This window comes from Carya illinoinensis, chromosome 3, assembly GCF_018687715.1.
Source record: "Carya illinoinensis cultivar Pawnee chromosome 3, C.illinoinensisPawnee_v1, whole genome shotgun sequence".
Taxonomy (NCBI): domain Eukaryota; kingdom Viridiplantae; phylum Streptophyta; class Magnoliopsida; order Fagales; family Juglandaceae; genus Carya; species Carya illinoinensis.
This window is the reverse complement of record NC_056754.1, coordinates 42,826,101-42,846,821: the sequence shown is the minus strand read 5'-3', so window position 1 is coordinate 42,846,821 and position 20,721 is coordinate 42,826,101. Positions and strand designations below refer to the sequence as shown.

At 34.9% G+C, this 20,721-nt stretch overlaps 2 protein-coding genes across 4 annotated transcripts; one reads left to right on the top strand and one right to left on the bottom strand.

Annotated features, from left to right (window-relative positions):
• The first annotated feature begins 14,319 nt into the window (after positions 1 to 14,319).
• Positions 14,320 to 16,984, top strand: LOC122305676. 3 transcript variants are annotated; one of them, XM_043118243.1, is made up of 5 exons: positions 14,320 to 14,894; positions 15,515 to 15,802; positions 16,487 to 16,597; positions 16,687 to 16,741; positions 16,832 to 16,984. In XM_043118243.1, the coding sequence occupies exons 2-4, from the start codon at positions 15,536 to 15,538 to the stop codon at positions 16,705 to 16,707; spliced, it is 399 nt and encodes a 132-aa protein (XP_042974177.1). In that variant the 5' UTR covers positions 14,320 to 14,894; positions 15,515 to 15,535; the 3' UTR covers positions 16,708 to 16,741; positions 16,832 to 16,984. The 3 variants fall into 3 exon arrangements, 2 of the variants coding, with proteins under 2 accessions (XP_042974177.1, XP_042974176.1); XR_006241201.1 differs by having other exon boundaries at positions 14,322 to 15,802; positions 16,487 to 16,580; XM_043118242.1 differs by having other exon boundaries at positions 14,323 to 15,802.
• A 1,827-nt stretch (positions 16,985 to 18,811) lies between these two features.
• Positions 18,812 to 19,816, bottom strand: LOC122304294 (stress-response A/B barrel domain-containing protein UP3). Its single transcript, XM_043116476.1, has one exon. The coding sequence runs from the start codon at positions 19,654 to 19,656 to the stop codon at positions 18,985 to 18,987; it is 672 nt and encodes a 223-aa protein (XP_042972410.1). The 5' UTR covers positions 19,657 to 19,816; the 3' UTR covers positions 18,812 to 18,984.
• Between the last annotated feature and the right edge of the window lie 905 nt (positions 19,817 to 20,721).

Below are 20,721 nucleotides of genomic sequence, written 5' to 3'. Positions count from 1 at the left end.
TCAACATAGTTAGTGTTATCACTCACTATGGTGCCAGAAATGCGATTTTAATTATTTGAGATAGTTAGAAGTGTCAGAATACATTATCGTCTACACCACTAGGCTTAATTGAATATTTAGAATTTTTCAGTACTAAGTTTATTACGTTTATTTTTGGAGTGAATAGTAACCTCGGTAAACGTATTAAGCGCAGTGTTTTCAAAATCACAATGTGAAATGTCCAAATTAGGTTAGCGATATTTTATTTGGACACTTGGAAAGATCTTAACCACACATAATGAATAGCATTAGATACTGGCACAAACAGAAACCATTAGATGGAATTGTGAAGGAAATCAAGGTGTGAGATCATGACACCTAAACAAAATACACATTTGAAAAATATCTTAAGAATAGAGATTTAAAATACACATGGAAAGATTTTAGCCACCTTAATCTTCCAAGTCTACTCCACATTTGAAAAATATCTTAAGTTGATTTTTGTAGATATTATTGGATAGAATATTTTGAGATAATCTTTTATAGATATTTTGGGTAGGAGAAAACTACACTCAACTCTCAACTCCAGCCTTATCATCTTCCTTATCTCGTCCATAAGCATCTCCAGCCATCACCCATGAACTTATCTTCATTTACACGTTCCTTTAAAAGAATATCAAACACTTTCTCTCGGACAGCTTTTAGGAGTTCTTTTGCACGCCCATTTTGAAGCTTTTGTAAGTGTTTTATCATAACGTCTCCTTCATATAAGTTGTTCCTTTTTTAGTCTAGTTTACATGGATATCTTATTTTTCCCATTTTAAAATCATTTGGTTAGTCAAATATTATGTAAACTATAGAAAGGTCATTCTGGGAGATAAACTGGAGAATATGTTATAGTTTGGAGTTTTTGACCAAGCTAATGGATAGATATTGGTCCGAAATTTTTATGGAGTATTGTTAACATGTATATATGACTATTGGTTGAGGATTTTTGCATGATTAAAGGTTTTGATGAAATATTTTCTTAGATTTAGAAACTTAGAAACTGGAAGAGGAAAAACAGTTTCTGTTTTGAGAAAGTTTAACTCTTTGGTGATCTAAACCTATTCCAATGACTTTGATAATTTTATTGGAGGATCCTAAACATCTTATATACATGTTATATTATTATTTTGAATATATTTGATGTTAGTTTCAAAGATATGAAATTTTATGTAAAGAGATATTCAAATAAGCCAAAGTGTGGATGTTCTTGGCTAAATTTATGTTTTGGTTAATTTTTAACCATGTGATCTTGAATTAGAAGCTTATATATGTTTTAGGACATCTTTTTAAACCACGTGATGGTTTAGTTTGAAGATCACATCTTTATAAGTCATAGATCAAAAGGTTAATCAAAACAAGTTAGAAACAAAAATCAATGGAAATAGCATATGGGAATTTCGGCCAATGGAGTTTTAATAGTTGTGATTATTTTTAAATTTCTCTAAAGTGATAATTGAGTTGAGGATTAAATTTACATGAGGCATGTAAATTTTGGTGATTTTTGGAGTTATTATGCAAAATCCTTAAGTTATGGGTAAAACGGTCATTTTCCTACATGTAGAGAGTAAAATGGAAATTTCACTCTTTAAGTTAGTATTTTCCATATTTCAAGTTATTAATGATTTAGTGCTAACTTTTAGAATCACTAATTACAATTCCTCGTGATCGCGCTTGAGATTTTATAAGAAACACGGAGATCGAGGTAAGTTAGCTTTTAACTTACTAGCAGTCTACTGTGTATGTGTGCTAAGTAAAGGAACTACAGTGTATGTATGTGTGTTATCATATATGTCATGCCATGCCAAGTTATGACGTAATTGTTTATTATACAGAATTTATTCTGTCATCAATTTTTATCTCTTACATAATATATTCTGTTATGTATTACTGCACATTACAAGTACGTCATGCTAAGTATGTCATCTATTACATGTATATCAAGTCATGTAATATTCACTGTTGCAAGTATGTCATGTTAAATATGTTGTCTATTATATGTTATGCCATGTTACGAAATATTTCTATCTCAAGTTGGTCATGTATTTCAAGTTATGTTCAAGTCACGTTATGTTACGTCAGGGCTTCAGTCCTTTCGTATTCCAGTCACGTTTCATCTTGATTACTTATGTATGGGGTCACATCAATTGTGACGCATACACTACGTGAGACACAACAATTGTGACACGTAGAATACATGGGGCCACAACAACTATGGAGTATGTATTTAAGCAGTTAAAGAATAAGTTTCCGTATAATACATGGGGCCACAACAACTGTGGAGTATGTATTTTTCATGTTAAGTCAAGTTTGTGTACAATACATGGGGTCACAACAACTGTGAAGTATGTATTTACACGTAGAATACATGGGGCCACAACAACTGTGGAGTATGTATTTTTCATGTTAAGTCAAGTTTCAGAACAAGTTCATGATAAGTCAAGTTTCAGATCAAGTTCAGTTCATGTTTCAATTTAAGTTATGTCAATTATGCTATGTTGTATACCAAGTTATGCTTTAATTACTTATGAATTTGATTATACATTTATGCTTTTACTGTCATCCATGCATCATTAGCCTATGTGGAAGTTTTTTATTAACTTGCTGAGATTTGTAATCAAATCTCACTGTGGTAGTCTCAACTACCATTCCCCCCGAATGGTAGATCTTGTTACAGGACCTGAAGGAGAATCAGGAGCTGACCAACTAGACACAGTTGACTGAGCGACGATGCGACGTCAATGTTAATATAGTAGTTAACGTAAATTACTACTTGTACGATGGAGTTGCATCTCAAGTACTTTTTAGATCATAATCATTTTGGACTAGTGTTATGATCTTAGTTGTTCAATGAGTCTTTATATATCAAGTATGTTTTAAGCATTTGGGATATTTTCAAATTGGTGCATAGTATTGCTAAAGAAATAATTTATCCGCTGCGAATATTGCATAATGTTAGATGCATGTTAGAAACATTGCATCTTATATGTCATGAACGGGGGCAGGTAACCTTGTGTTACATGTCTCGACACGTCAAATGTCCGTCCAATCCCAAACGGAATTTGGGGGTGTCACAGGGTGGTATCAGAGCAATACGTCTCTGGGCAGTAAATCCACATGTCCTTAGGAAATGCACCAAACATTAGGCTTAAAATTTTAGTCGTCATTAGGCTTGAATTTTTTAAGGTAAAAAAGGTAGTATGTGGTTTTAATACGTATACTCGTGTGTTTCAAGAAATGACACATGACTCGTAGTAGAATACCTCAGAATCCTAAGGGAGATAACAATCAAGAGGATTAGAATTTCCCGATGGATGAAGAATTAGCTGAGGTGGTAAGTTTGTTGACCAACATGGTTAGACATCCACAATTACGGCAAGTGCACATATCCATTAGAGTATATGATGTCACTCAGAGAGACGTAGATACTGGCGCTCCAGGAACTGCAGGAGCTGCTATTGTCCCTGGTATTTTACTAGGACCTATGTGTGGTTAAACGTAGTTAAGGTTGATCTGATTGCAATTGATGGTAGTATTGCATTATTGTTATTTTAGAGTAGGTCAAGTCAATGGGGTTGGTAAATTGTAGATTGTTTGATTCAAACGAATCATTGTTTCTAGTAATTGTGGTAGTTCTTAAGAATTCAGATTAGAAGCTAAATTGTTACCCTAGTGGTAAGAGTAACAATTTTCATTAGAAGTATTATTGTTCATACCAATGTAGATATAGAATACCTTTTAGTAATATGAGAAAGGATATTTAGGATTGATGAATAGTATTCCACATATTTGGAGAATTGTTTTGATTTTGAGAATACGATGGAAATTGTGTTTGGAAGAGTAATTTGATTAGGAGAAGATTTAGCCTTAGTAGGATTCATTTATGATAATAGTATTACCACGTCACCAGTAAATGATTTCTGGCAAAGCACTATCTTTATGGATACATAGATCGATCTTCTTTTGGAGACTATTATATGGGGAGTAAAATCTTGGTCTTGAGGATTTATGTGGACATTAGGAACAAATCATTTAGAGTTAGAATAAGTGATAGCTCATGATGGATAGAAGAGTTATGACAATCATAAGAGAGAAAGTCTCAAGTTGAAGTTATTAACTGATCAGTTATCGAAGTACCACCTAGGAAGAGGACTGATTGTTGCGATTATAAAGAAGTAAGTTAGTCCTAGACCAGTAGAACTCCTTGAGGTTTTTATTAACTTGAAGATTACTGAGAGTTTGGATATGCATGATTAAATGCATATTTATATGAGTTATTGGATCATGTCATATATATGAAAATCCCTGAAAGAAATAAAATGGAGCACATAAAACATCTACCAGAAGATAGAAACACAAATATGAATATTTGTGAAGTATTATTTTATTATCATAAAGCAAAATTACAGAAATTTGAGACTCTTTGCCTCAATCTTTAAACGCTCTTGCTCTTCAAAAATTTGCATGCCTTTCCTATCTAAAGGAGTAGCCACTCGAAAAGAAGAGTTAAGCAAAGATTTTAAATCTCTGTTCTCTCACTTTAGTGCTTCTATCTTCATGTTGGATTCCATAAGAAGCCGTTGAAGAATAGCAATATTCTCGTGGAGTTTGTCAACCCCACCAGTCCTGGATTGTAGTCGCTGAGAATATGCGACAATGGCTGATGAGTACCGGGTACCGAGACTCACAAGCTCATAGATAAATTCATTATCTGACTTATTAGTCAGATCATTATTGGATTGCATTATAGCACCTACGGAAGAAGCATAAACAACTGGTGAACGAGGTGCAAAATACCTCATGTTTTGGTAATGAGAAGATTGCTGAGCCATTGCAAAGTGAGTAAGCAGAAAGAGATTGCAGAGTAAGAATGCAGACTAATTTCAGAAAAGTGAAGAAGATGAGATGCGAAAGAAGATGAACTGAATAATTCTTTTATAGAGAAAATTATGACGAATAATCTCTCGTGAAGCATTTCTGTACAAGAGACAAGAGCAATGTAGTATCATAGCTGCGGTGCCTGACAACTACAGAAGAACAAAGTAGTGTCATAGCTATGCAGCGCCTGACAACTACAGAAGAGTAATGTAGTATCATAGCTACGGTGCCTGATAAATACAGTAGAGCAAAGTAGTGTCATAGCTTTGCGGCGCCTGACAACTACAGAAGACCTATAAAAATCATGCGGATCAGAGTTGTCTGGTCTAAAACAGAGTGCCATCGATTTTGTTAAGAGAGAGAGAGAGAGAGAGAGAGAGAGAGAGAGGTTAACAGCTTAATTTTGATGAATTCTCTACTAACTTTGGTATTTACAAGAACACTTAAAGTATATCGCCTATGTTTTTCTAAAAAAAGAGTTTCAGAAGATTATTTACTTGAAGTTTTAGGTTTGGAGAGTATGTCGATACAACTTGGCCAACCTTGTGGAAAGAAGTAAAATATAATTGTTGATTAAAATAAGAGAGTTAAGGAATGACATAATCTCAAAGGCAAATATATACGGGATAGACAGCAGGTTGGTAAGCAACACCTCTTCATTAAATTATTATTTCTTACTTACTTCGATTTCGAGGACGAAATCTTTTTTTTAGGAGGGGAGATTGTAACAGCTAGCAAGAAATTCAATTGTGGAATTTCTATTGACTTTACGAACCTCGTGAAGACTTTATAAACTTTCACGAATCCACTAATTGCATAGGTTTTAGCATGTCAACATAGTTAGTATTATCACTCACTATGGTGCCAGAAATGCGATTTTAATTATTTGAGATAGTTAGAAGTGTCAGAATACATTATAGTCTACACCACTAGGCTTAATTGAATATTTAAGATTTTTCAGTACTAAGTTTATTACGTTTATTTTTGGAGTGAATAGTAACCTCGGTAAACGTACTAAGCGCAGTGTTTTCAAAATCACAATGTGAAATGTCCAAATTAGGTTAGCGATATTTTATTTGGACACTTGGCAAGATCTTAACCACACATAATGAATAGTATTAGATACTTGGCACAAACAGAAACCATTAGATGAAATTGTGAAGGAAATCAAGGTGTGAGATCATGACACCTAAGCAAAATACACATTTGGAAAATATCTTAAGAATAGATATTTAAAATACACATGGAAAGATTTTAGCCACCTTACTCTTCCAAGTCTACTCCACATTTGAAAAATATCTTAAGCTGATTTTTGTAGATATTATTGGATAGAATATTTTGAGATAATCTTTTATAGATATTTTGGGTAGGAGAAAACTACACTCAACTCTCAACTCCAGCCTTATCATCTTCCTTATCTCGTCCATAAGCATCTCCAGCCATCACCTATGAACTTATCTTCATTTACACGTTTCTTTAAAAGAATATCAAACACTTTCTCTCGGACAGCTTTTAGGAGTTCTTTTGCACGCTCATTTCGAAGCTTTTGTAAGTGTTTTATCATAAAGTATCCTTCATATAAGTTGTTCTTTTTTGAGTCTAGTTTATATGGATATCTTATTTGTCCCATTTGAAGATTATTCGGTCAGTCAAATATTATATAAACTATAGAAAGGTCATTCTGAGAGATAAACTGGAGAATATGTTATAGTTTGGAGTTTTTGACCAAGCTAATGGATAGATATTGGTCCGAAATTTTTATGGAGTATTGTTAACATGTATATATGACTATTGGTTGAGGATTTTTGCATGATTAAAGGTTTGATGAAAGATTTTCTTAGATTTAGAAACTTAGAAACTGGAAGAGGAAAAACAGTTTCTGTTTTGAGAAAGTTGAACTCTTTGGTGGTCTAAACCTATTCCAATGACTTGATAATTTTATTGGAGGATCCTAAGCATCTTATATACATGTTATATTATTATTTTGAATATATTTGATGTTAGTCTCAAAGATATGAAATTTTATGTAAAGAGATATTCAAATAAGCCAAAGTGTGGATGTTCTTGGCTAAATTTATGTTTTGGTTAATTTTTAACCATGTGATCTTGAATTAGAAGCTTATATATGTTTTAGGACATCTTTTTAAACCACGTGATGGTTTAGTTTGAAGATCACATCTTTATAAGTCATAGATCAAAAGGTTAATCAAAACAAGTTTGAAACAAAAATCAATGGAAATAGCATATGGGAATTTCGGCCCTATGGAGTTTTAATAGTTGTGATTAGTTTTAAATTTCTCTAAAGTGATAATTGAGTTGAGGATTAAATTTACATGAGGCATGTAAATTTTGGTGACTTTTGGAGTTATTATGCAAAATCCTTAAGTTATGGGTAAAACGGTCATTTTCCTACATGTAGAGAGTAAAATGGAAATTTCACTCTTTAAGTTAGTATTTTCCATATTTCAAGTTATTAATGATTTAGTGCTAACTTTTACAATCACTAATTACAGTTCCTCGTGATCGCGCTTGAGATTTTATAAGAAACGCGGAGATCGAGGTAAGTTAGCTTTTAACTTACTAGCAGTCTACTGTGTATGTGTGCTAAGTAAAAGAACTACAGTGTATGTATGTGTGTTATCATATATGTCATGCCATGCCAAGTTATGACGTAATTGTTTATTATACAGAATTTATTCTGTCATCAATTTTTATCTCTTACATAATATATTCTGTTATGCATTACTGTACATTACAAGTACGTCATGCTAAGTATGCCATCTATTGCATGTATATCAAGTCATGTAATATTCACTGTTGCAAGTATGTCATGTTAAATATGTTGTCTATTATATGTTATGCCATGTTACGAAATGTTTCTATCTTAAGTTGGTCATGTATTTCAAGTTATGTTCAAGTCACATTATGTTACGTCAGGACTTCAGTCCTTTCGTATTCCAATCACGTTTCATCTTGATTACTTATGTATGGGGTCACATCAATTGTGACGCATACACTACGTGAGACACAGCAATTGTGACACGTAGAATACATGGGGCCACAACAACTGTGGAGTATGTATTTTTCATGTTAAGTCAAGTTTCAGAACAAGTTCATGATAAGTCAGGTTTCAGATCAAGTTCAGTTCATGTTTCAATTTAAGTTATGTCAATTATGCTATGTTGTATGCCAAGTTATGCTTTAATTACTTATGAATTTGATTATGCATTTATGTTTTTACTGTCATCCATGCATCATTAGCCTGTGTAGAAGTTTTTTGTTAACTTGCTGAGATTTGTAATCAAATCTCACTATGGTAGTCCCAACTACCATTCCCCCCGAATGGTAGATCTTGTTATAGAACCTGAAGGAGAATCAGGAGCTGACCAACTAGACATAGTTGACTGAGCAACGATGCGACGTCAATGTTAATATAGTAGTTAACGTAAATTACTACTTGTACGATGGAGTTGCATCTCAAGTACTTTTTGGATCATAATCATTTTGGACTAGTGTTATGATCTTAGTTGTTCAATGAGTCTTTATATATCAAGTATGTTTTAAGCATTTGAGATATTTTCAAATTGGTGCATAGTATTGCTAAAGAAATAATTTATCTGCTGCGAATATTGCATAATGTTAGATGCATGTTAGAAACATTGCATCTTATATGTCATGAACGGGGGCAGGTAACTTTGTGTTACATGTTTCAACGCTTCAAATGTCCGTCCAATCCTAAACGGAATTTGGAGGCGTCACAACCAGCATCTTCCATAAGGCTTTCCACAACTTCTGCTGAGTTCTAATTGTTGAAGATTCAGAATTCTCAAGCCGAGAGAGATCCATAATCAGTCTATAACAGCTTTTAACCGAAAACATCCCATTTCTTTCAAAGTTCCATATCAATTTATCTGCTGTACCTATCGGAAACACCATAATTTTCATGATTTCAAACACTAAACTTGGATTGAAGAGAGTTCTGAGTTTTTGAAAATCCCATCCTAGATTATCATAATTAGAGATATTTCTAAATTGCTTTTTATAAGTGGATATGTATGCTACATTTACTCCGAATTATCGTATGCAAGTGGATGCTTTAGTTCCTACATCTACGACAAGTACTTCCACCCCTAGGCCCACATCTGCAGCTACTTCCACCATTATTTGCACAATTTATGTAGCCTACAAAAGGGAAAGTCGTGGATACGGCACACTTGCTAGTCAAGCAATATCTTAAAGTTCCCTTACAACCTTGCATTCCATATGTTTGCTTCATTGTATAAAGGGACTCCATCCTTTATCTATCATTAAATACCCGCTTATGGCATACTGGTCTTTCTTTTGGAAACTAAGTGCAACAGGAATAAGGTTGATAGATTGAGAAACGTTCTTAGGCTGGATCATTGTTTTGTGATTGATAGTAGAGGACTCAAGGGTGGCTTAGCTATGTTTTGCTTGATGATTTGATGGTTACTTTAATATCATATACTCACTTTCACATTTCCATTAAATTTTCTATGAAAGGGGAGAACATGGAATGGAGGTTGACTGATTTCTATGGACATCGTAAAACAAGCAAGAGGCAAGGAAGTTGGGAATTGTTAACGACTCTAAAACCACAAGAAGGGGCTACATGCATCGGTTTGGGGGACTTCAACGAAATCTTGCACCAAAAGGAAAAATATGGTGTTACATTGAGACCTTATAGATAGATGGAAGAATTCAGATTTGCTACTAATGACTGTGGCCTAAGTGATTTGGGATTCAAAGGTGATAGATTTACTTGGTGTAACAATTGGGAAGGCATTCAATTCTCTAAGGAAAGGTTGGACAGGGGTTTTGGTAATTTGGCTTGGCACAAACTCTTTCCTAATACAATAGTGAGTACTGAAGGGGCTCCATGTTTTGATCATAGGCCTATCTTGATAACAGTGGCTGCTGGCTCTAAGTGGATTGCCAAGGGTGAGAGACCCTTTAGATATGAGGCTAAGTGGGCTGAGAGGGAGGAGTGTTTCAAAGTGGTGGAGGAAGCTTATCTAGCTATGAATCCCAATAGGCTAGAGAGAACTACAGAACACCTGAGCAGGTGCAAGAATCCACTCAAGGCTTGTAGTAAACCTAGCTTTGGGCAGGCCAAGAAAATAATAGAGACTAAGTAGAAACAGATTTCTAATCTTCAGAAATTAAACAAAGGGGACCTGAATCATAGGATAAAGCTTCTACAATTTGAAGTAGACAAGCTTCTTGAAGAGGAAAACTTATCATGGAAGCAAAGGGCCAAGCAAAGTGGTTAAGAGAAGGTGACAAAAATACAAAGTATTTCCACTAGTGTGCAAACCAGAGAAGAAAGACCAATACAATTAAGAGAATTAAAAAAGAGAGTGGCCAAGAGTTTTCTGTGACAGAAGATATGGTGGTAAAGTTTTAGAATTATTTTCAAAACCTTTTCACTACATCTAATCCAAGGTGAATTGATGAGTGCCTGAGGTCTCTCCCAATTAAAGTTAATGTAGAAATGAATGATGCCTTGTTGAAAAAAATTCACTACCAAAGAAGTAGAAGAGGTTGTCTTCCAGATGAACCCCCTTAGCTCTCTTGGCCCTGATGGTTTCCCACCTGTGATTTATCATAAGCATTGGAAAACAGTAGGCAATGAGATTTGTGATGCAGTTTTGTGTGTGCTCAATTCTAATGGAAGTATTGATGCTCGTAATGAAACATTTATTATTCTTATTCCTAGGATTAAATATCCTGTTAGAGTGACAGAGTCAGACCCATCAGTTTGTATAATGTTCTTTATAAGATTATTTCTAAAACCATTGCCAACAGGTTGAAAACAATTATGCCAGGTATAATTTCTCAGACTCAGTCTGCCTTTGTCCTAGTTAGGTTGATTTATGATAACATTATGGTTGCTTTTGAGGCACTTCATTCAATGACTCACAAGCTTCATGCCAAGGAAGGTCACATGGCATTAAGATTGGACTTGAATAAGGCCTATGATCGATTGGAATGGAAATTTATTGAAGCTGCAATGTTGAGAATAGGATTTGATCAAAACTGGGTGAGTTTGGTGATGCAGTGTATTTCTTCTATTTCATATTCCATCATCTTTAATGGTTTGCCTCAACGGGAGTTTAGACCTTCAAGGGGTATCAGGCTAGGGGCAAGGGGATCCTTTATCCCTTACCTCTTCATTTTGTGTGCTGAAGTGTTGAGTGCCAATTTATCTCTGGCAGAAAAGGCAAGATCAATTACAAGAGTCTCTATTGCTCGAGGCAAGTTCAATATCACCCATTTATTCTTGGCAAATAACAGTTTGTTGTTCTGCAAAGCAAATGCTCTAGAGTGGAGTCGATTGATTCACATTCTTAATAACTATGAAATGGCTTCAGGGCAGAAGTTGAACAAGGAAAATACCTCTATACAGTTTAGCAGAAATGCTCCAAGGCATGTTCAAGAATTAATCCTCAATATTTCTGGTGTCAGATTTGTTGTGCCTTATGAAAAGTATATTGATTTACCAGCCATGGTGGGCAGGTCTCGAGTTGCTGCCCTTAAAAATATTCTTGACAAAATTTGGAGTAGACTTAGCAGCAGTAAAATCAAAACACTCTCTTTGGTTGGGAAGGAAATTTTCCTTAAAGCAGTAGTGCAAGCTTTACCTACTTTCAATATGGGAGTTTTCAAACTCCCATATAGTCTGCCCAGAAATATTAATGATACAAGATTTTTGGTGGGGGCAACAAGAAGCAAAGAGAAGAATTCACTAGATTGCCTAGAATTCTATGGGTAAGTCCAAGGTTAAGGGAGGTCTGGGTTTTAGGAATCTAATAAGTTTCAATTTAGCAATGCTTGCCAAATAAGGATAGAGATTGTTGCAGCTCCCCTCTTCATTGGCTTCTCAGTTTCTGAAGTGGAAATACTTCCCAAATGTCAACTTTTTGGAGGCTAAACTAGGGACTTAACCTTCTTATATATAAAGAAGCATTTTGGTTGCCAGGGCCCTCTTGAAAGAGGCACTTGTTGGAGAATGGGTATTGGTAGGGAGGTTCAAATCTAGAAGGACAGATGGCTACCTAGAATTGATAGTCACAAGATTAATAGTGTTGTCAAGGTGCTGAATGCTAATGCTAGAGTTCTTGAACTTTTTGATCTTGACACTATGCACTGGAATATTCCTCTAGTTAATGAAATTTTTGAATAGGAGGATTCTGGGGCAATAAAGAAAATCTCACTTAGCAACTATAATAGGCCTGACAGATTGATTTGGATAGGAATAGCAGATGGCAAGTTTTCTATTAGAAGTGCATACCACTTGCACTCAAAGATGACAGATCAAGTGAAAGGTCAACCTTCGAGCAGTACAGGTTTTTGTAGGATATGGGCAAAATTTTGGAAAGTAAAGGTTGCTCCTGTAGTTAAAATTTTCTTATGGAGAGCATGCAAAGAGGGTTTGCCCACTATGTTGAATTTGAGCAAAAGGAAAGTGGTGGAGGAGCCTAGCTATCCAATATGTATATTGGGGGTTGAATCTGATAGTTATGCTCTTTGGAGCTGTCCATCAGCTCAAGATATTTTGGGTCAATGTTCCATAAAGTTTCAAAAAGCCTCCTGCTCAGAAAAGTTTTTCTTGGGCTTAATTGAAGACCTTTGTGGCAATACAAAACTTAAGGTTATGGAGGAGATGGTTGTTGTCTTGAGGCGGATATGGTATAGAAGAAATCTGTTGGTGTTTCAAAAGGAATTCCAACACCCCAACGGGGTGGTATAGCAGGCTAAGGAGCATATGCACTTGCTTTCTGATATAAGATCCTAACAAGCTGAGCAAATTTATCATGGTACCTTGGTGAATCAGAGCTGGTCATCCCCTCCTTTTAATTTCTATAAGATTAATTGGCATGCAACGGTGGACAAGGTGACAAGCAAGGTGGGACTAGGCATCATTGTTTGAAATGGTATGGTGATGGCAGCTATCAAACAGAAAGTGTCATTGTTCCCTAACCCTCTCTTGGCAGAAGCAGTTGGAGCGCATGCAACAGTCAGTTAATTTTGGCCTACATTTGGGACTCTCTAAAGTTATACTTGAAGGGGATTCTCTCCAGATAGTTCAAGCAATTAAGAGCACTCTCAATGGATTAGTCAGAGCTAAAGGACACTTTTAGCTAATGTGAGATGAATTTGGCGCTATTCCGATCTCCACGTTGGAATAGCTATTTTTTCATTATATAATAATAAAATAACATGAAATGAATTTGACCTTAGCTATTCCATTCATATCAGATTCCCACATTGGATTATTCATTGTATAAAAATAAAATAGTATTACTTTAAAAAATATTTAACTTTTTTAATTATTAATTTATTTAATGTGAATTAATAATCATATTCTAATTAAATTAATATTGTTTCATATGAAGTAGATAAAATTTTGTAACATACCAAAAGGAGATTAAATGACAACATAATTCAACTAGGAAAGAGAGAAGAAAGAAGTCGGGGTGGTTGATGAGAAAGAGGAAAGATAAATAATTGATAAAATATGTATTTGGTCTATCTATAGTAACCTTCAAGTTTGGAAATTATTTTAAAAGTAACTGTAGCTAAATTCTAAATTATTTGGAATTTAGCTAATCCATTGTGATCATATTTTGTTCTCTAATAGCTAAATACTTGATGGATTTAGCTTTTAGCTAATCCATTGAGGATGCTCAAAGATCAGGATTCTTGGTCTGAAGCAGGTTTATCAGTCAGTGATATCAAAGTGCAGCTTCAAGCTTATAGTCAACCGATGTTAATCATATCAAGAGGAGTGGCAGCATGGCTGCTCATTCTTTAGCTAAACATTCTCTTAATTTAGCTGATTCTGCTGTATTAGTAGACATGGAGGAGGTCCCTTCTTGTATTTCTCATCTGTTATGAGTTTGGTTTCCATGAATGAAGATAATATTTCCTTTAAAAAAAAAAAATACCCGCTTGTATATATCCATGTTAAAATACATATTTTACCCATATTTGCCATTTTACATGATCTTCCTGATGCCGACCCCAGGTTCAATCTCTCATTGAACTCAAGAGCTGGGCCAATGCAGAATCACTCTGCAGCGTTGGAATCACACCAACAACAATTCGAGAACTTTGAATGAGCAACATCCCCTGCCTCCTTTTCATCATTTCTTTAAATATCAAATCACATTACAAATTTCCAATCCAAACTAGGAAAGCGAAAACATACTAGGAAAATTAAATAAAGAAAGCAATAATCTCGGACGATCAAACAAACAATAGACTCCGTATAATTAGACTACTAAAAACAAAACGTGAACTTTCGAAAAAGACGTGAACTTCCAAACTCCTTTGCTGCTACGTTGCTTACGGATAATCATCACCTTCCGGATTTGCCTCTACGTTAACAGCACCTTCCGGATTTGCCTCGACGTCCATAACTACATCCATATTTCCCTCTTGATTTGCATCACTTCCCCTTGGAGAGAAGATTTAAAATGGGACCGCTATATAAGTGTGTGGATCTAGGCTTTGCGTAACAGAGTATGCACATCCATGTTCAAATGAGCATCATCACGGGCACAACCTTGCCCCTCATTTATGGGCATGATTTATGTTGTAATTGGAAACATATGGAAGTTTTTATTTTATTTTAACCTCTTTTTTATGCCATCATCGCGATACTTCCTTTTGGTTTGTTAGAAGGTACATTGGATATAAGGCTTGGATGAATATTACCTGCAGGTTTGGGGACCAAGCCTATCGTGCCGGGGTTCAGAATTTCTTGGCCTAGCTCAAAGCCACTCATCTGGAAGCAATCTTATTTGAAATTTTGAGATTACTGTACAATGGTTTTCTGATATATGAACCTGAGAAAGCAGTGCATGATGTGGGTTGGATTTAGGAGATCTTATTGATTTTGGAACCGGCAAGTTAAAAACTAGAACCATGCAGCAGCGGAAACACTAGTTTTTGGTAGTGCTTAGGTGCGAAGATCTCTGCCCATGGGCTATAGAGAAACCTCACGATCACTTGGCATGTATATACACCCCCGTCATGATTAGCACATTGTTTATTGAGCTTTTCACAAAATATCAAGGGCGGGCTGAAAATATGGTAGTGTTGAGTCGACCGTGTCATGGTGTACTTGTTTGGTTTGTGGTGTTGTTTAATGTTACACATGATACGTGCCTAGAAGCTAGACCAAGCCTTAGAAATATGACGCATATCATAGCAAATAGTTTGGAAATAGCTTAAAAATAAACAAACTATGGGCCGGGATAAAATGTCAGTTGTAAACAATGTACAGTTATGCATCCTTAAAATTTAGGTGTGAGAAACTGAAATAGAAATTAATAATGATGGCCTGCATGACCACAGACATTCAAATTTGAGGACATATGAAAAGGCAATTGTGAAGTGAATTTTAGAAACAGATGTGTTACTTAGAGATGAAGACATGTTACTCGGAGGGGGTCGAGTGAGGTCATGTTCTTTTACATATAATTTAGAGTAATCTTGTTGACATCGTTCGGAAAAAGACATGAACTATGAAGACCGTAGCTAGCTTTTTTGTTTTTATAATGTATAGATGTTGCAATGGCAGTATTAGTACGAGTTAGATCAGATGACATTGAGGATGGTACGTAGCCGTGGAGGACATAGCAGAAACACTGGAAGAGGATATCAAATAGGAGTAGCAGGGGGTCCAGAGAGTGAAGTTCCATATGCATTGCCTACAAGACGCTTATATGGTCGAAATAGTTCGGTTTCAATGGCATCATCAGATACGGATGAAGACCTGAGGCAGTCTCCGTCTGTTGTAAGGAAGAGTGATGGTGAGGAGCCTGGAAGTCATGATGAGGCAACGTCACACGAGAGTTACACGAGATTGGTAAGCACATGTTAAATTAGATCCTAGTTACAATGTGGCTTTCAATTGAGATATGAACATCCGCTATGCCAAAGTAGATATATAGGCTACTCTAGATGGTATATATATATATATATTTCTCAATTACAATAAGGGTACCTGTTTGGCAGAAGCTGTGTGCACGTTGGGCAATCCCTGAATTTCAGGTTATAAATAGGTGTATATATATATATATATATATATATATATTAATATGCCAAATGATTATATAGTGCCATATGGCATGAATTATAAGCATACGGACTTTGAAGTTACTATTTTGAGAGAATAAGTTCGGAGTTGGAGACACTCCCATCAATGAATGTCTTGATTTTTTTTTTTATAAAAAAATTGAAAGACACTAACGTTTGCATTTTCAAATTGAGAAAGTTAATTATTCCAGTTATAGCTTTTGTTATTGTTAAGCTATATTAGGCATGTTAGCAGGACTAGTGATGACCTTTTTGGTTTGTCCTGTGTTTAGATGTACACATCTTTTAGTGAAATAGGAGGAGATATTAATGAAAGTGTTATGCGTGCATGGTAAAATCTGAAAAAGAAACCATCAAGAAGAATTTCAGAAATTGAAGAGACATGTGATTGTGATTATTATTAGATCTGCATCTTGTGTATGGAATTACTTGTCCTTCATGGTTGTGTTCACAGAAACAACTGAGCCAGAATAAAAAGAATCGAGACACCGCGCTCAAACCTGCATGTATCAGAATCAAAGTCCTTTCTAAGGCTCATCCAAGAGAACGTAAGGGTCGCATGCAGGTTGTGCATCTAATTGATCTATTCGTAGTACAATAGCTTATTATTAATTGCTCATTGTAATGATGATTGTGCTACAAACATTGTTGCAGCGTGAAAGAGAGAGATCGTAGCAGAATCGTCATGATCTACATCTATTCCAAAATGGTACATAAAAAACTGTCATGTTAATATAGGAAACCATATTAGTTGTTATATAGTTAATGGGACTTATCCAAATGTGCTACATCGTGCCAGAACAAGATAGTGTCTCTATGGAAAGAGAGAGCCGGGCGAAACCTCCAAGGAAGTTGCGAAGAATGTGTTCAAAGAGGTACTAGGGCAACGGTCTTGGCACATATATGCATAGCAAGTCGTTGGTAATATCAATAAAATCCTGTTCTTCCTATCTTTACATTAAATGTTAGTAACTTCTTTTTTTAGTATATATAAATGGAGAAGCATATCATATACATGAACTGGAAGAAATCAGGGACTCGCATTATATACATATATATATATATATACTAGGTGGGAGTAACGTGCAAAACACGTTTATCTAATTTTATGAAATGATTATTTGTAAAAAATAATATATATTTTATAAAAATTATTGATGTCACTTAATAATTTAAGGCATATTGGAGAAAATAAAAAAAATTAGTTCAAAGTATCATATAATCCAATACATGTTTATAACATCTATAATTTTAGCAAAGAGTATACGAAAAATTTAATAAAAGTCTAACACAAATGATAGTTCAAAATATGTGTCGTTTGATGTTTGTATTATAATTCATCAATTTATGTCATCCTGTAGACAATCAATAGAAACAACATTGAAATTCTTATTTTACTGTTGGTTGAGTCGATCAGGGACAACATAAAGTTAAAACATAATCCTTTTATAAAATTTGTGGTATAATATTTTCTATATATAGCATATATATAAATCATAAAATATATTTTGAAATTGTTGGCCGAATTTACTCTTTCTTGATTAGCTCAAGGATCACGGCATTTGTCACGTGCCTATTATAGCAAGCCCACGTATGGAATATGACTTAGCGGAAGCTACGTCCTACAACCATAGGAAAAAAAATACTTTGATTAAACACACTTGTATTATATATTATATGAGATTTTTAAATTTGGAATACTCAATAATCTGAGTTAATGAAACGTATAATACACGTATATTATACTTAGGGATTCACGTCTTATGCACCTAATACACGTGTATATGTTAAGGAGAAAGAGAAAAATATAATAACTAATCTTTAATTACTTATTATTATATAAACTATTAAGTATTATAATTATAGAGATTAATAAATCATATAACAACATTGAATGCTATCTCTCTCAATATTTATGTCTTCATTTTATGTGCCAAACCGTTAAAACAAACGGTGTTAACTTTAACGGAAAAACAAGAAAAATCGTTAAAACAAGATTTTTCGTTTTATACACACTTTTTATATATAGAAGATATTCGCATTATATATATATATATATACAACACATTCTCGTAATTGATAATTAACTGGAAAATTATTCTTCCTGGGCTTTCCAGACATGTCCGGACGAAAAGATGTCCGACCCTGTTCTGAATGAAGATTCGCCCAATTCCAACAAGTAGCAACGGCTATAAGAACGTCCAGATCGCGCGGGGAATTGGTTAGTGAAATATTGAACATTCCAAACGACATCACATTGGGAAACAATGTTGTTGCAACAACTTGGGCGTGGTTGGAAGAAAGATATTCCCATCGTGATGGAAGAGATTCCCATCGTGGAGTGGTTGGAAAATATAAAAATGGCAAGGGCTTAATATTACCAACGACTCTTAACCTGTTGCCAACAGTAACAGGCGAAAACGATCGCAATATAAATTGCAATGAACTGCTAATTCAATTCCGTTAAGAACCATCAGCAATGACTTGCAAGCCCTTGAGAACATTACCAACGTGTTGCATATCGTTGAGAATAGCAACGAATGGCAACAGAAGTTAATTGTTGGGAACACATGGTATAAGCAACGACATGGAAGTCCTCGAGGATGTTCTGGCCTAATTACCAACGACTTTCCAATATATCAATCGAGAATTAGCAACGACGAGATACGCATCTTCATCAATAGAATAAGCCAACAACAGAGCTGAACATGATGAACATCAAAACCAAAAAATAGTTTTAATATTTTCAATTTTATAGGTGTAATAAATTAAGGCTAAATTTAGGATGAAATGTGAATCCAGACATCTAAAATTTTATTCAATCTTCCGAATACCGCGTAGTTCTACCCGGTAAGATTGTGCATCCATTTCTCCACTGATTCAGAAAATAAAGCTTAAAGCTTTTCTTATTGATCGAACAAGTTTTTTTCCGGTAACATAAAAATATACCTTTCAAAGACTCGCGGGTGCTGGGATCACATAGTCAACGACGAACACACTCTCCAGGTATTCCTTAATCTTCTCCTTCCGAGAATTCACCAACTCTTCCTTCGCATCCACCGCGTCCATTTCGCTCACTCCCGGAAAAACAGCGAACGAAGCTAGCGAGTATCCCTTGGCTCTCGCCGGCGAGAAGTTTTCCCCACAAGTAATCTGCTTGATCTCTGGGAAATCACCCTTAAGCCCCTTAATGACACCAAGAATCTCAGATTTTACCTCGTCGCCTAGGCTCTCCTTGAGCTTCAAGAAACTGAGCCGAATGGCCGATCCCGGCGGTGGAGCCACGAGATCATCTTCGTAACCACCGTTGACGATCCAATCGACGGCCATGGCGTCTTCAATAATCGGGAGGACCGACTCCTTGACCACCCCAACGTGGCTAGGGTTGGCCACGTAGGCCTCGAGATCTTCCTTGGTTTTGTAGCGGCTGTGGAGAGCGTGGGTGAAGTTGAGTGAGGAGGACCGGTTACGGAAGACGGGACCGGCGGAGAGGTGGAGGACTTCGTCGATGGAGGCCAGGCTGTTGAGCTCAGTGACCATGGCGTTGACCTTGGACGGGTCAGTGTTCTCTTTCACTTTGAAGAGAACGACGTGCTCGACGAGGCCGGTCTGGGAAGAGGACATCTTGACCGAGGTCTTGGACGGTGGGGAGCGGCCCGAGCGGGAGTATGGCTTGAAGCAAAAGGAGGGTTGAAAACGGGGTATGCGTTTGGGGGGGCGAGAATGCGAGAGAAAATGGAGCCGAGATGAATGTGGAGGAGTTCCCGGAGAGCATCATATTGGGCATCTGGAGAGAATATCATTGAGACTTGGACAGTGATGGATTTGGACTGATTGCCGAGGACCAACGACTGACGACTTGCCTGGATTGGTTTTACAAAATTATTTTATTTATTTTATATAATTTAAAAATTTTGTTATATATAATTATTTTTTTATTTTTTATATACTCAATTTAAGTAATTAATTAAAATAATTATTTTATATTTAAAAAATAATATAATCAATTATATTAATAAAGTGTATAAAAATTACGTAAAAATGATTGTATTTAAAATTTTTATATAATTATTATAATTTTTTTAAACTCTCACATAAAATATGATAAATAATTTAATATATTTAAATTTTAAAATAAAAATAATATTATAATAATATTATATTTAACTCTTAATAAATTATCTCATTAAACTGCGTAACTAAACGAAATCTTATATACCATTAATTTACAACTCACAAATAAAAAATATATTTTAAAATTATAAATTTTTTTCTATAATACTGTTTTGTCTTATTTTTTTATTTTTTATTAGTTAAGTTGTGAAGAGATTGCACACGAGTTGGTGGACTATCATTATTTGTTGGGCATTGCTAATCATTATCCTCATACACCATATGTTAAATTTCTACTTATTTTTTAAAAAAATTAAAATTATTTTTCTTAAACTAATTGAATTATTATACTTATTATCTGTATACTACAAATTTGGTATAAGAAAAACAATAAAAGATAATAAAAAAAAAGTGTGGTGTGTAAACTAATTAATAAAAGAAAAATTCTCAACTGTTGTAAATTAATTGATAAAATATTAAAATAAATATTTTCATCCAAAAAAATTTAAAATACATTTAGTTACAATAATCCTACATGCAGGGTGAATTATTCGTGCTTTTTTGAGTTTGAATGCT

Excerpts from the sequence above, each read along its gene's own strand:
- LOC122305676 (XM_043118243.1), top strand. The coding sequence starts at position 15,536 with ATGACATTGAGGATGGTACGTAGCCGTGGAGGACATAGCAGAAACACT. Across the intron at positions 15,803-16,486 it reads ACGAGAGTTACACGAGATTG|AAACAACTGAGCCAGAATAA; the intron begins GTAAGCACATGT and ends TTGTGTTCACAG. Across the intron at positions 16,598-16,686 it reads AACGTAAGGGTCGCATGCAG|CGTGAAAGAGAGAGATCGTA; the intron begins GTTGTGCATCTA and ends ACATTGTTGCAG.
- LOC122304294 (XM_043116476.1), bottom strand. The coding sequence starts at position 19,656 with ATGTCCTCTTCCCAGACCGGCCTCGTCGAGCACGTCGTTCTCTTCAAA.